The 16,293-nt window shown below is 43.3% G+C and overlaps 1 protein-coding gene across 1 annotated transcript in view; it reads left to right on the top strand.

Moving 5' to 3' along the window:
• The first annotated feature begins 2,675 nt into the window (after positions 1 to 2,675).
• The window catches only part of LMBR1 (limb development membrane protein 1), a 70,248-nt gene continuing 56,630 nt past the window's right edge, over positions 2,676 to 16,293 (top strand). The window contains exon 1 of the mRNA XM_063182434.1: positions 2,676 to 2,812. Within this exon, the coding sequence (XP_063038504.1) occupies positions 2,750 to 2,812 (63 nt within the window). The 5' untranslated portion in view covers positions 2,676 to 2,749. The remainder of the gene's footprint in view (positions 2,813 to 16,293) is intronic.

Raw genomic sequence — 16,293 nt, 5'->3', positions numbered from 1 at the left:
AACTCCTTCTTTTTCTAAAATACACCAAAGAAATAGAAAGCATAAGTTAGCAATATTTTAAGCTGAATCTAGAGCCAAGACTGATTGAGTTGGATTTCTAAAGTATAACGCAATTCTTGCTATGCTTTAGCTTACCACATATAAGACACCGAAAAAAATCACCTAATAAACAAACTTAATGTACATAATTATGATAACATTTTGTTTATTTTATACCATTATCAACACCCTAGAGGACTTTTAACCACTCTCTGGTGTAAAGTACCACAGACTTGCTTTGGTAGTTTTACATCTAGTATGCTTCCAATTACTACTTTTGTACCCCCATCGGATCAATACATGCATCAGTTTGCAAGAGCTGCCTACTTTAGACTGAATTTCCTGTGGTATAAATAGATTTTGCTGTGGTGGCTACTCTGACCTTCCTTTGTGATGTAGATACCTCAGAACTGAGCAGTAACTTCTGCCCAAGAAAGGATGGAAGCTATTTCCACCCCTCCCCTGCCTTTTCAGTAAATATAAATGTGTATGTTGTTTCTGATGATTCATCTGCTCAGCTGGAAGAAAGAACTTGACAGTCTACAGTATGAAACAAATTATGTACTATATCTCCTCCTTAGGTTTACTTCAAATTCAGTAAATTCAAAAGAACACATATTGCCCATGTGGGAGTGGAAGCTTCAGGTGTTCTAAATTTCGATTTCTATAAGCTACCAAAATACAGTTAATTTTCCTTACAATCTTCCCGTGTTGAATATGTCTGCAGGCAAAGTTAGAAATGCTTGAATTGCTGTTTCTTGGCAGTGGCTGAGTCATTTCCCAGGTAGCCCAGGAACTAACCCTCCCCTCAGGCTTGGACTGCTGGCTGAATCTCTGGTTGTTCCTGTTCTTCCTCTTTGGCTGGGCCATCTGCTCTCCCAAGTTCTTAGAGTTTTGACACTTTGCTCTGGTGTCAGCATTTCTCTCTCCATCACAAATCCATTGAATCCATCCTGTTCCTAACAGCCTGGCTCCAATACCATTGTCATTTATTGTGTGGGTTTTTATATAAGATGATGAGAGCTGGGATCCTGTCTGTTCTATTCCAATACTTCTATAGGCAGCTCTAAGAGAATTTGGTTTCCCTGGGGTCAGGTTTGCACATGCCAGACTGTGTTTGTTATAATAAAAGAGATTTTGTCTACCTATAACCTTGCCCTTGGTAACACTGCTCAGTCTGGACCAGCTCTTGAGCAGAGAACAGCACTAGCCTAATTGTAGTCCAAATTAGAACTAGGCTTCAACTAAAAGCCTAATTCTTTGTCAAATTCATCTTGGAAACTAGGGATGCTTTCATCACTTTCAGCATGTGAAGAAGAAAAGGAGATTGAAGAGAAATGGGAACAGGCAAAGAAGAAAACCCCAGACAAGTAATAATACCAGACAGAATCAAGTGCTGTGCAGAAAACAGCTGTAAAGTAGGACAGCTTTTCCCAAGAAGCAGCTCAAAAACTGTGCTCCCTGCTCCTTCAACTCTGTTTTTAATGGTATTCTGTTCCTACAGCCTCAATGAGCACCTAAAGTCTCCCTCCCTGAGCAGTGAGCTTCAAGAGGAGAGAGCACAGGAACATTTCTGGCCTGTCACACACACCCCTGGTATGATTGTGCCTGCAAATACCTTGTCTGTGTCTTCACAAGTGTCAAAAGAACAAGGGTGGGACTGTGGCCATACTGAAGCTGCAGGACCTTCTGCATCCATTCAGGACTACGAGGAATACGTCAATCAAAGATTACTTTTTCTAAGTCTAACATTTCATAAATACTTTACCATCTGCTTTTAACCGAGAAAATGGGCCAGAGACTGGGGAATTAATATAATTGGAATTATAATTGGCGTTGACAACATGTATAATGTATTGATAGTTGTAAATAAGCAGAAAATTATGATCCTTATTTTTGAAACTTCTTTAGACTAATTATACATACCTGGATTGAAATTAAACTTTGATTTGCTAAACCACAATCTATAATTTTTAGTATGTCCTAGATTAATGGTCTTCCGTGTATATTTAGACAATTGATCTACTTGCAAACTCCGAAGAAGATTTCCCGTGCATGTAGAGGGAACAGGGAATAATGAGATTACCCATTGGAATGGGCTGCCCGGGGGGCTGGGGGAGTCACCGTTCCTGGGAGTGTTTAAGGAAAGACGCAAGGGTACTTAGTGCCACGGTCTAGTGGACACGGTGATGTTGGGACATAGCCCGGACCCGATGATCCCCGGGGTCTTTCCTGCCTGAACAATTCCGCGATTCTGTGTTCCCGTCCTGCCGGTAAAACCAGCCCCGCCCCAAGCCCCTCAGCCCCGCCCCTTTGGCGCTCCGGCCCCGCCCCACCACGGCCCCGCCTCCCCGCTCCCTTTGGCCCCGCCCCTGGGCGTGACTTCGCCGGCCCTTCACTTTACCCTAAGCCGCGCCCCCCGCGGTCTGACCCCGCCCTCCCCTTGCCCGCCCCCGCCGGGGTCGCTGCGCGGTGACGCAGCAGGAGGAGCTGAGGCGGCGCTTCCCGCCCTTCCTCCTCCTCCTCCTCCTCCTCCGCGCCCGCCGGACGGGGACAGAGCGGCGGAGCCGGGGCTCCTCAGCCGCTGCCGGGGCCCGGGGGAGCAGCCGGGCTGCCTCCGGCCATGGTGGCCCGCTCGTCGCCAGCGGGGCAGGAGCAGGCGCGGCGGCGGCGGCCGCCATTGCTCGCGGGGGCCGCGGTACTATGAAGGATGGAAGCGGACGAGGTGACGATCCGGGAGCAGAACTTCCACAGCCAAGTGCGGGAGTACACGGTAGGTGCCGCCGCAGACCGTCCCTGAGCTGTCACTGCCCTCTGTCCCCGGGCGGGCTGTCCCGCTCTGCCCCGCTGTCCTTGCTCGCCCCTCGCCCAGTGTCCGGCGGGACTCGGGGGCCTGTCTCGGGTGGGCAGAGCGGTGAGTGCACCTTCCCGGAGCTGCCCCGGGAGCTGCAGCAGCCCAGCTCGCCCCCCTGGAGGGTTTTCCTCTCCGAGTGCCCTCAGCAGAAGATGGAGATGCGGTGTGTGAGGCAGGGCACCGTGTGTTCCATGGGAGGGCTCTCGGAACAGGTACCGGTGCAGCAGCCTCGTGAGCAGTGCTCAGCTTCGACAGGGGATGGCTGCGGGCGGGCATCATTCGTGTGCACAAGGATCTAAAGGTGAGGCGCTCAGAGGATGGACCAGGCTCTGCTCGGTGGTGCCAGTCACCAGGAGGTGAGGCAATGGAAAGAAACACCTGAACATGAGGAAGAATTTCTTTACTGTGCAGGTGACCGTGCACTGGAACAGACTGCCCAGAGGCGCTGTGGCATTCCCTTCCTGGAGGTATTCAAGAACGCCTGGATGCAATCCTGTGCTTTGGGATGACCCTGTTTGATCAGGGAGGTTGGCCCAGATGCCCCACTGTGGTCCCTTCCACTGTGACCCATTCTGGGATTCTGTGAACACCTCAGTCCTCAGGTGCAGCTTTGTTCCTGTCAGGTGTGCATGGGATTTCAGGGTATGGCTTGTCATACTGGGATTCTCCTGCCTTGCTGGGCTGTTTGCAGTGCTGTGTGTAAATCAGGTGTTTCCCTCATGCCCCGTGCTGCCCCAGTGGAGTACATGGCAGTGCCTGTGCTGTCCCCTCGCAGCCCTGCATAGGCAGGTTCAGCACTACACCCTGCGTGCAGACAGAGCAGTTCCACTTTCCTCTCCGACAGCCTCTAATTGTTCTCAGGACTATTCAGATCTGATAGAGGTGTTTTGATGGGGCTCATGTCTCTCCTGCTTCAATTCCAGGAAGGAAACACAGGCTGAGCAAGGGAGACGTGCAGCACGGTGTCCTGCGAACGTGCTGTCCTGGCTCAGCAAGTTTTCTTTGCCATCCCTGTTGTCTGGGAGGAAAAAAGAGATTTCTTGAATTAAAATAAAATTTCACAATTTAGCTTTAGGTTTTTCAGCCCTTTTTGGGAGACTCTAAAAATACCATGGTTAACTGGTTTATGTAGCACTGTGGCTAGGTCACTTGATAGCAGACTTGCTTGGAATGTGTTGATTACTCTTCTGTAGTATACAAATCCATGTTAAGACCTTTCCTGTGAAATATTCTATTTCTGGGACCTTTTTTTCTGAAGAGTGCAAAACAAGCCTGTATGAGGAGAGCAGCTACGTTATGGGATTTTTTTTGAATTCTCTTCTGTGGGCATGGATGTAGTCTGTGTCCTGGAAGTCCTGACTAGTGGAGGGATACTAAAAGTAAAATACTTCTTTGTAAAGAGGACTCTAAGTATTGTCTTAATCACCTTTATGGTATGAGAACCTGAATGTATGTACAAATCTTCTTTCTTTTCCCTCATGTCTGTTTTCCCATTTGTATTCAATTTTGTGCTAATTATCTCCTAGTTACTTTCACCAGAGTCTTGTTCTGATAAATTGGATGTTACATATTGTGGTTTCATTCAGTAAGAAACAGATTTTTGAGTCTGAAGGAATGGCTGGGTACCATTACAAATAGTGAAGTCTATTAAATTCGTGAAGAACTAGTTCATCTGTACTGCAGGTACTTCTCCACAGTTACAGGGACTTTTTCAGCCCTTCCAGAGCAGTTGGTGACTCTTCCTACTGGTGTAGTCATGTGAGAAATCACACACCAGTAACTCATATATTAGAGGTGCAGTGTTGTTTTGTTTGGACAGTGGACTCAGAATATTCTTGCTCTTGAAACTTCACTTTGATGTTAATATTGATCACAGGTCAGCTTTATTATTGTTTAATCAGTAGGAATAATAATAACAATATTGCCTTCTAGGTCATACCTTGGTGCAGTTGTGATCTTTAATTAATGTTGGAGCACCACAGGGTTTTATGAGGGCATGGAGTGCTGCCACCCCCACCTGGGTGTGCAGCCTGCTGTGGCTCCCACGTGGCTGCAGGAGAATTTTGGAGCTGTGAGTGCATTTGTGGTTAGTCTGAGCATGCTGGAGCACACACAGCATGCTGCTTACATGTGCAATTATGTTCAATCCTCTCCTTCCCAGTCCTGCCCTTGCTGCCCATGAAGTTACATGGTGAATAGAATTTCTTAAAATATGCAAATACATGGTTGTTGTGTAGGCAGTGGGTGTAACCATCAGCAGGGAACATGTTCCCCTCTGACACAGGCATTAAAGCCTGATTCCAGCTGCAGGTGGGCTGGGGGCAGCAGAGCAGTTCAAAGAAGCATTTGATATTAAAAGGTGTGGTTCTAAACTGGGTTAGGGTAGGTTTAGATTAGATGGTAGGAAGAAGCTCTCTGCTGTGAGGGTGGTGAGGCCCTGGCACAGGCTGCCCAGAGAAGCTGTGGGTGCCCCATCCCTGGCAGGGTTCCAGGCCAGTTTGAATGGGGCTTTATGAGGTACCTGCTCCAGTGTAAGGTGTCCCTGCCCATGGCTGGGGGTTGGAAACAGATGTTGTTTAAGGTCCCTTCTGACCCAAACCATTCCATTCCAGTTGTGGAATATTACACCAGAGGAGACCTCTCTGTGCCTGTTAGGAGCAAGAGAATTTTATATTGTCTGTTAGAAGAACCTTTGAAGAGCTTGTTGTGTGGCACAGCCTTTACTGGAATCTAAAATGATACATTCGTGAGAGAACAGAAATCAAAGTGAGCTGATGTAGTTGAAAAGAAAATCCTTTTCACTCTTCTCTTACAAATATTCTTTGAATGCATACAGAATTTCTATATTGTGCTCTCTGATGGAATCAGAGTCCTAAGGGCACACTGAGTTTAGCTGCAGTGTAATGCTTTATTTCTGTTTCATGTATTCTCTGAACTGGCAAGCTACAAAGTTTTCCATAAAGTTGTGTAACATAAAAAAAAATTCAAGCCTTGTTATGCTTTTGCTGGTGGTGCCTGTCTCTTTCTGCAGGTGCCAACTTTTGCTAATTCCACCTTCAAAACCCAAATATTTCTGACACATGTTTATAGATTGAGCAAGGGTAGTAAAAGATTATTTTTTAAAAAAGACATCCTTCATCTACTTTTGAAGTGACTCAGTGGTTTAATGCTTAATTTAACTCAGGCCTGTTTGCTCTTGACCTCATTTGGAGTGTCTGTATGGCACCTGTTTTTCAAGAGGGTGCCTGTTTGCAACAAAATCATCTGCCTTGGATTTTGTTGCTTCATGGGGATGATTTGTGCTGCTAGAAGGTGGTTAGCTCCCCAGGCAGGCATGGCTCTGCAAACATCAACCTGCTCTACAGAGGAGCTGTTGTTTTGGACAGTTGTTGAAAACACCAAGACTTGGTCTGAGTCTGAACTTCAGAATTCAGATGCAATGAGGTGAATGTGGAGACTCTGAACTGGTGACCCAGTGCAAGAGATGGCAAAGCCAAGAGTTTGCTTGGAGTCTGTGGGATCTCAGCACCTCAGGACTGATGTGCAGAGTCACCGAGACCACCCTTGGGGGGCTCGGGAGTCCTGGGATGTTGCCAGAAGTGTCTGGTGGCTGGACTTTGATCCTGCACGGGAGACAACACCTGTATGAGGATGGGAGGATTTCACTGGGGTGAATGGTGAAGGGATAAGTTAATTAGAGTGTGAAACACAGGGTTTAGGATTTCTGTACAGGGGGGGTCTAAAGAAGTAAGATGGAGGAATTGGGGCGTGTCCTGTCCTTCTTCTTCTTCTTCTTCTTGGCCTCCATCTTCTGTGGTGATGTTGCTACTTTGATATTGGTTATTACTAAAAGTGCACTGGTTAATAAGGGTAAAAGGTATTGGGGAAAAATGGTGAATATTGTATATGTAATTTTGAGTATAAAGATAGGTGACTGCCCCGGGGGCTCTCAGTGTGCTCATGGCTGGCTGCTGTGCAGACCTCTGTCGGGCCGAGAGAAAATCTTTTAGATAAACAATTAATAAACACCGAGACCGAGAAAACACCTGAAGCCTCTTCTCGTCCTTTGGAGCACGGGCTGCCCAAGGCCACCCCGGGCCTTTCCAGGCCACCCAAACAGCCGAGAAACCGACAGGAGTCAGTGACATCCTTGATTTCAACAAAGCCAGAGCCACCTCAGTTCTGGCTAAAGGGAGCATCTTTCTGCAGAGCAGCTTTAGCTGATGGCAAAGTACAGAAAAGGGTTTGTGTTCTGCACTTGGTCAGTATTTGTGTGAAGGAGTTGAAAATGCCAGACAATATTCTGTTAGTTTAACCTTCCTGGTCCTTCAGATTCATTTATAATTGCTGAGATCTTGCACATCCATGGAACATATTTGAACTTCTAGGGAGCTGCTTTTCCCTTGGGTCCTGTTATTATGCCTGTTTATAGTGTTCCATGTTCAGCTGGTATTGTTGTGAACTGTTTATTCAAATGGAAATGGAACAAGTGCAGTGCTTGAGCCTCTCTGTGGTCCCCTGGGTTTACTTTTTACAATATTAACTTCCTTTTTTTTCCAGTTTGAGTCTTCTACTCTGCAGTATTAGCTTGTACTTTTAAAAATACAAGCTAAATTTTTTGTTCTTTTTCAGCTTAACAAATGTGGGCTTTTGAGTATTTAAAAATATACACATACACCTGGTGATGAGGGTTGTTTGGCAAAATAAACACAATCTGCTGCCATTTGTAATGTGGGGAAAACTGTGGAAGAACACAACAGAGCTACCAGGTTCTATTATTAGCACCATATAATTATTAGTTAGGAATAAACATAGTATATTTGGAAATAAATTAGTTATATTAAATATGTAATGAAAAGAAATCAGTCCTGGTAGAATAAATTCAAATGCAAAAGTGCTGTTATAACTTCTGAGTGTTCCATGTGAGTTCAGGCAGATACTGAAACTGGTGTAATATGGAGTTTTATGTTAAATGTGATATGCTTCCATTTGAAGGACTAAATGTTTTCAGGGGTGCAGGCTTCAGATGCTAAATATTCTGAGAAACTTTGTTTATTTTTTCAGTTAATTCAGTGTGGCTACTGCTGGCATCTGTCCTCTGTAAGGCTGTAAAATGAGGGAGCTGTTTTGAGCAATTCTGTTGGTAGTGGGCTCTTGTCTGTGACCAGTTGTGCATCCTTAACAAACTGAGATTTTCACAGTCCCTTTTTTCTGCCAGCAGTGATGTTCTTACAAATCACCCATGCTTCTAATCAGAATAAACTCATTAAATACTGAAATGATTTTGTTTGAATGATTAAATACTGAAATGATTTTGTTTGCATGCTTATGCAAGTTTCTCTTTTATTAAAAAAATGATGCCTTTCAATTTTTTTTTACCTTACACTGAAAACTTGAGGACTACTTTATGTCTTAAATGGCTTCTTGTATTTCAGAAAATAATTTTGCCTAGATTTCTCAGTATTGCTTCTTTTTTGTTCCCCTTAAATATTTTGGGAAATATTTGTGACCGAATAAAGAAGTATTTGTAGCAGTGATGTGAGACATAAAGCTGAACGATTGGTGCATATTTAACATAATTATATATATAAAATGTTGGCATAAATCTGTAATCCTAAAAGTTTAACTTTACTTGTAAACAAGGGTGCTGTAGTGAACTTTAAGAAGTGATGAATCATCTTCTGGCTGTTGGTCCTGGGGATCAGCACTGTGGATCCATCTGGAATCAATAGACATCTCAAAATACTTGGCATGGACAAGTGCAGAGAGATACTTACTCCCAAAACAGAAACAGCTTTTGGAGAGTTCCACTATTTCTGTTTACATAAAATAGGCATGAAAGGCTGAAGTGTAAAAATTGGCAAATAGTTCCAGTTCAGAATAATTCCTTTTGAGTTACTGGTGTGTTCCTTTGGAGGAGCAGTTGACCAAAAGGGCAACAAACTCCATGGAGGGTACAGGCATATGTTTAAGAAAATTTTGTATTAATGTGTAATTAGACTTGAGAAAATCTAATGAAAAGAGGAAGAATTGACAGCAAACAAAACCAGCTTTTTATAATGCGATCTAAACCAAGCACATCCATCCTGGGTTTTGTTTGAGTGGCTGGGCATGGAGCAGAGGGACTGGGTGAGATGGGAGGGCTGGAATAACAGCTCAGTCTTTGCTGAGTGTTCCTGAGTTTATTAGCACAAGAGCCTCTGGAAATACCTGGAAACACAAAACACCTGGAAATAGGTGTTTTCAGAGAGGTTAAACAGAGTTGAGCAGGTGACCAGAGTAGCAGAGGAGGTAAAGTCAGAGTGGAGAGAGAATCTGAAGCACATTGCCAGTGACATTATGGTAAATTCAGGGCTCAGTTATTTAGACATACATGGAAGATTGGGTTGAGGAACACTAAAGAAAAGATTTCATTCAGTATAAGTTTACTGGTTGTATTTGAAGATTATGCAGGTGTTTTTTTCTTTCTTCTAAACTGAAGTGCTTTCTCCTTTCCTGTCTTTTAGCCTTTCCTATTTAATTGGGTATTTATTCTCATTTAGGAGGGCAGTGATAACTTTTATTGAGAAAATCTTAACTTCTGCATCGCTCTCTACTCCCACTCTCCCCTTTCCCTTGAAAACCACTGATTCTTTCATGTGTGCTGTCAAATGACTTGGGGCCCTGCCTTCTAAAGAACAATCTTGCTCAAGAATTTAAACAACTTCTAGCACAGGAAGAGGAGAGACTTTGAAAGTCACGACTGGAGTTTGTTTTTATGCCTGCAGTGACAAACAGCCTCGGTTGTTGTGTCACTGGAGGGTGACAGCCAGGTAGAGGTGACCTGGGAGGAGCTGCTGCTTTAACCCCTGATTAGGTGTGACAGGTGAGATTGCTTCATGCTTTCAGCAGCTCTGACCTGTGCTCTTTGGGACCCAAATGACCCTCAGAAAGATGGTTCAAAACTCCTGTTGCTGTTTTATCAGCTGGGTGTTGAATATTCATGTATGTGTTGCTCCCCATACAGAGATTTCTAGTTTTTTGATTAGCTGGATATAAAAGTTGTTTCTAACTACCATCAGCATGATTTCAAGAGAGAGCCCTGGGTTTTGTACTGTTCTAATATTTGAGCACTTGAATTATTTTTGAAAGCTTTGATTGACTGGAAAATACAGAACTGTGTTTCAGTTTCCCCATTTCCAAACCCTGTATGCCCTGCAGCAGGCAGTGTGTGCTGTCCTCATGGCACTGAAGTTTGCACGTGGCTGGGTTAATGTACAGAGGATTGAAGCTGTGTATTGTGTGTCATTTTTCCCCTTTTACCTTCTTGTGTGGCTTCCAGCATAGGCTTCACAATTGTCATCAAAACATGGTGCTTCAGTTCTACTCTTGATTTTAAGTGCCTGTTTAGGCCTTGATTATCCAATTTTTCCATTATCTAACTGTAATTTCTGTTTTTAATGTGTTTATGGGAAAAATTGGTGCTGATGAGTTGTAGTTGAATTTGACAATAGGAACATGTCTCAAATATTTGCTGAGTTTCAGACTGTGGTAACTTGTGGAGAGTCTGCATAATTGGTGAGAATTAGGAAAACATAAAGCTATTGCAGTTAAAATATGTTTGTGTTTTGGGAGTGAGGGTGCCACTTAAAAATGTTCCAGGATATATGTGTGAGAAGACAAGGAAGAGAATTTTTATGTGTTAGGGTAAGAAAGTTTATTAGCTCTGCCTTCTGAGATCTTCTGCATCTTGCCCTGAAAATTAATATTATCAAAGAGGCTGTCTTAAATAAATTGTTTACCAAGTCTATATTAATGAAGCTTTTGAGGTTATTTTTACAGAAATGAATTTTTAATGTATGACTCTGGAGTTTTAATATAATTATTACAGCCTGACTTTCCAGTGTTGAATAATGCCTCATTCAGGGACAGAAAGTTAGAATGATTTGGTGCTAATGTGTTAATTCTAGAGAGTGTTTTTAAATCTTGCTCCTGTGCTGAAAAACATTTCTGAGTGAAGGGCTGTAGAAGCTGGTTATTATCTTCAGCAGAATTTCTGGTACACAGAAATATATTTAGAATATATTTATAATTTATATTTATGTTTGTAATATATTTATATATATTTATAAAATATAATATATATTTTGAGCATTTCTTACTTTTTGTTGGATCCTGGGTGTTTATTTTGGATGAGCAAGTCTAGGCACATGCCTCTGAACCATTTATAATTTCTTCATGACTTAGGAGTCAAAAAAAGTGGGTCAGCCTCTTGCAAGTGTTTTAAGCCAGGGAGGAGTCCTGAGAAGAGGCCATACATGGAGGGGAATCATAGGTATGGAGAGCAGTGTTAATGAGCAAAATTCATCTCTGCTCATAGACAGTCATAGAATATATTTGATATTTTCTCCTAAGATTAAGTTTAGTGTGTCATGCCAAGTGTATGAGGCTGGCTGGTTTAGAGTGAACTTAATCTAACCACAGCAGAGTTCATGTCTCATGTGAGAAAAATGAGATTTCCAGAGCAGATGATACAATGAATGCCAAGGTCAAACTGAGACCATAGACAAAGATTTCAGTTTTCTTTAGTGTGCTTTGTTGGTTTGTCACTTACTGTTGACACATCCAAAACAGGTGGAATGCCTTGTTTGCTTTTTAGGTGTCAGTTCAGTTATTAGAAATAGACCTATTTCTGTTAGAAATAGAATTAAGTATCAATTGAGTTTTTAGAAGTAGACCAAGCAGAGCTGCTTGTCTCCACCTGTATTTTCTTGCTGTTTATTCCTGCCATCTTTTCTATGAGTAAATAAAAGCAGTTGCCAAGTAGGACAGTAGGAGGAAGCTTTTTAGTTGCCTTGTGGTATTGTAATGCACATTAAAATACTTCAGCAGCATTAAGAGATGGATGTATAATGGTGTGTTTGTTGTTCTCTATTACAGAAATTAAAACCCAGAAGGACAACACTATTATTTTCTGTAGATAGTAATCACAGGCAAAATACTGACTGTTTCACTTTCAACACTTAAACATGTAAATAGACATATTCTACATGATGGTATTACCCAGAGTGATCTCTGCCTTCTCTTTTCTCTGTGCTGTTTTCTCTGTTTACAGATAAGGACACATTCTGTAAGGTAGCAGCTAGAAGTGGAGACGTTGTGTCTGTAGCCTTGTTTTGTGTATCATTTGCAAAGAAATGCTTGTGGATGTAATAGCAGTGACTTTATTTTAATACTGACACAGCCACTTCATTTTAAAGTTATTTCCTTTCTTCCCTTACATTTTGGAGCTACTTTTGGGAGTTTCTTGATCTTTCATTTCATACATGGCATAGTATAAAGTTGTTTGCTGCTTGTCCCTTGTCCTCCAGATTTTCCCTGCTCTACATGCTAGCATGCAGTCAAGTTGGAGGGAGCAATCACTTATTTTCTTTGATGCTTTTCAAGTGGAAATGAACCTGTGTTGGATCTGTGTTTCGTGCTTGGAAGTGTTGTCAGGTTAAAGAACATTGCTAAGTGTGGGACATCTCTCTGTGAAGGAGTTCTGTGGTGGTTCCTTGCTGCTAAGGTTGTTCTGCAAGATGTCTGGCTCTCTCACAGTGGGAGGACATCCCTGACACAGCCCTACAGGGGCCTGTGCGTACACTTAATAACACATTCATAAATGGCCTGGAGTAGGGTATAAATTATGAAGTGACTAAGTTTGTAATGATGCTGGTTTAGTCAGGAAAGTAGAAAATAAGGCTGAGCGCACTCCAGGCTCCTGCTCAGGGGAGGGTCAGCTATGGTATCAGACTGCTTGGGGCTTGAAAACCTCCAGGAGTGGAGATTTGTAGCCTTGCTGGGCAACTGATTCCACTGTGTGGCTCTGCTCATGGAGGGGATTTCTTCTTAACTCAGTCTCATCACCATGGTCAAGAGCTCAGCTCTTTTTAGTGACCTCCTCCTCATAAGTGGTGGCAAGCTGCTGTCAGATCCTCCTGAAGCCTTGTTGTCCTCAGGCTGAACATGCTGAGGACACCAGGCCAGTGTTCCAGCCTCCACTGGATCATTGGTGACCATCCTTTCTGTAATTGCCAACTCCTGTGCTGGTGGCTCAAAACTAGATACAGCAGAAACAGGTGACAGGGTGAATGCTGCTTGGAGAGAGAGAGAATTACTTCCCATGATTATTTGCTTTAGGTAATCCAGCCAGGGGTGCTCTTTAAGGTGTGTGCTGCCAGGGCACACTGACTGAGAGGTGATGAACAATTACTGGACCAGGCACCTAAATGCTTTTTTTCTAGTATAAAATACAGCTCCCTCACAACAGTTCCATTATTCTCACAATAATTCCATGCTATATAATGGATATATATCCATTATATATAATGGAATCCTGTACATAGAAATGCAACTTTTAATGCAGCACACTCACAAATTGCAGTTGTAAAAGATGGTTGAATCTTGTTTGTAAGAGGGAGAAAAAAGAGAACCTTACACATTTTTGAGCATAGTCTTTCTTAGCATGAAAGTGTAGCTCTTAGACTTGCAACAGAAACTGCTGCTTTCCCAATCTGAGGCATGAATTCCAGTGCCAGAGTTTTAAAGATCATCCACACAGACAAATGAGTGTCAGCTGATCTTCAGTAATTGCCACTGGGATAACTGCAGCGTGATTTGACCTGGTTCAGGCTGTTACTGCTCGTGTAACCTTCAGTGCTGGCCCCTTAGAGGCACAGGGTATGCAGGTAATTCTCACAGGAGCTGGGAGATGTGTGGCACAGATCCAAGAGTGTGGTGTGGATCATACTTTGATGCCTCTGGATGAGAGATCCAAGGGTCTGACACTGTGGAAGAGTCTTGTGTCTCTGAGAATGTAGTGCAGTCTCACAGACAGCCTCTCCTGGTGTGTCATCTCAGCAGGAGCAGAAGGCACTTCCTTTCCTGAATAAAGATTAAGGGCTTCAGGGGAAGACAGGTTGCTTTTTGCTTGTCCTACCAGAAGTTGTGCTTAGTCTGTGGGAAGAGATATAAATGAATTATTTGCTTGATGTTTGAAGATTTCTTAACGTGCCATCTGTTAAAAAGGAGCCCTGGGGTGTGGCACAGAGTCTGTGTGTCTTGTTTTCAATTACTGAGTGCTGTGGAGGGGATGTGCACCCAAAGACATCACAAATTATTAAGAATTGCTTTGGATGACTGTTTGGCTGTAACCCTGGACAAGTCTTGGGCTCCTTGTAATTTCTTTTATATTTTGATCCACCTGGTTAAACATGGACAGTGTATTTCCTCTGTAAGGTCAGAATGCACTCTAGTTGTGTTTAAAGTAGCTTCCCTGTCTGATTATGGCAACAGGTCCACAACTATTTTGTCCCTCAAATTTGGAATGAACTTAAGGAAATAAACTTTAAGATAGAAAGGTATTATTTCTAGTGAAGTGGGGAATATCAGCAATCCTTATTCTTCACAGTTGGGTACATTCTCTGCACAGTGTCTTGACTGTCTGCCCAAGTAAAACCTGGAAAAGCTTCATTTGAGCTCTGGTAAAAAACTTGCAGAGAACTTGGGGATCTGGGGAATACAGCTTGTCCTTGATTTGCTGTATTTGCAGCATCCTTTTATGTTTATGAGCTGTTATTGTAGACATGGGTGATGGCATCAATCGCTGCTTTTTGGTTGGAAACAACTTGCAATATAATTTGGATTTAACATTGTATTCCAGTATTGCCTCCAATGCTGACACACACAGTAGTTTCTGAAGGAAAGATGGAATTAACAGAATAAAGGCTCTTTGAAATTTTTATTTTTACTGAAGATATCAATGTAGTTTTGTGTATTATGTTCTTTTGTGACTAGTGCCCTATTTCAGTATGATTAACTGTGCTTTTTATTAAGAGATTAGAAATGGAATTGATAGATGATTGTATGCATTGTGACATTAAGATGTGGTTTAAAAAAAAAAAGAAAATATATGGTGATGAACTTGAACCCTAAAACCAAATTTCTGCTGAAACTTGAGAGTCACTCTGCTGTAAGCAGTTGGGGAGGACAATGCTGGTGGATGCAGTGGCAGGAGGTTAATGCTGAGTTACCAGTGTGGCTCTCAGGCTGATGCCTTAAGCAGCTGGAACAGAGGCTAGACAGAGTTAAGGGGAGTAAAGAGAATATTTACTGTAGAGCCTTCAAAGGCCACACCCTGGCAGTACCAGAGCCACAGCTGTGGCTCTGCCTGCATGGCTCCAAGCTGGAAGCAAAAGAGGGCTTGGTGACAGGATCTCACATTTTTATAAGTTTTGGTCCATTAGCATATTGGACAAATTGTCCAGTTACAACCCAGCCCATGCAGTCCCATCCTTCTCGTTTTTCTCTCCTCAGTCCACATTGTTTATACTCCTGGGCCTGAGATCCAGATTGGCTGTCCTTGGGTCCCCAGCTGGAGAAGGAATTGTTGTGTCTGCCTGCTCTGTGAAGAGAGCTCACCATCCCCTAATGTGAAACCCAGACCTGGATCTTGCCATCCCCTAATGTGAAACCCAGACCTGAATCTTGCCATCCCCTAGTATGAAACCCAGACCCACACCTTGCTGTCCCCTAATGGGAAACCCTGACCCACACCCTGGTATCCCCTAATATGAAAACCAGACCCACACCTTACTGTCCCCTAATGTGAAACCCAGACCTGGATCTTGCTATCCCCTAATGAAACCCAGACCCACACCTTACTGTCCCCTAATGAAACCCAGACCCACACCTTGCTGTCCCCTAATGAAACCCAGACCCACACCTTACTGTCCCCTAATGAAACCCAGACCCACACCTTACTGTCCCCTAATGAAACCCAGACCCACACCTTGCTGTCCCCTAATATGAAACCCAGACCCACACCTTACTGTCCCCTAATGAAACCCAGACCCACACCTTACTGTCCCCTAATGAAACCCAGACCCACACCTTGCTGTCCCCTAATATGAAACCCAGACCCACACCTTACTGTCCCCTAATGAAACCCAGACCCACACCTTGCTGTCCCCTAATATGAAACCCAGACCCACACCTTACTGTCCCCTAATGAAACCCAGACCCACACCTTACTGTCCCCTAATGAAACCCAGACCCACACCGTACTGTCCCCTAATGAAACCCAGACCCACACCTTACTGTCCCCTAATGTGAAACCCAGACCCACACAGCAAACCAGTACAAAATCAGAAAAAAGAAAGAACAAAAAGCTAAAACCTGAGGTATCAATGTGAGTGTGGAGAAGCATTTTCAGTGCAGCAAGAAGGACTCAGTGCTGTTACCTGCAGCTGTAAAATCTTACCTGGAGTGCTGCATACAAGCCCAGCCACTCATAATTGAGAAACAGGAACTGAAACTACAGCAAATACGAACAAGGCTGGATGGTTTCTTTTCCTAATACAAAAATATCCTGAAACAAA

Source organism: Melospiza melodia, chromosome 1 (assembly GCF_035770615.1).
Source record: "Melospiza melodia melodia isolate bMelMel2 chromosome 1, bMelMel2.pri, whole genome shotgun sequence".
Classification (NCBI taxonomy): Eukaryota; Metazoa; Chordata; class Aves; order Passeriformes; family Passerellidae; genus Melospiza; species Melospiza melodia.
This window is presented reverse-complemented; position numbering and strand designations above follow the sequence as displayed.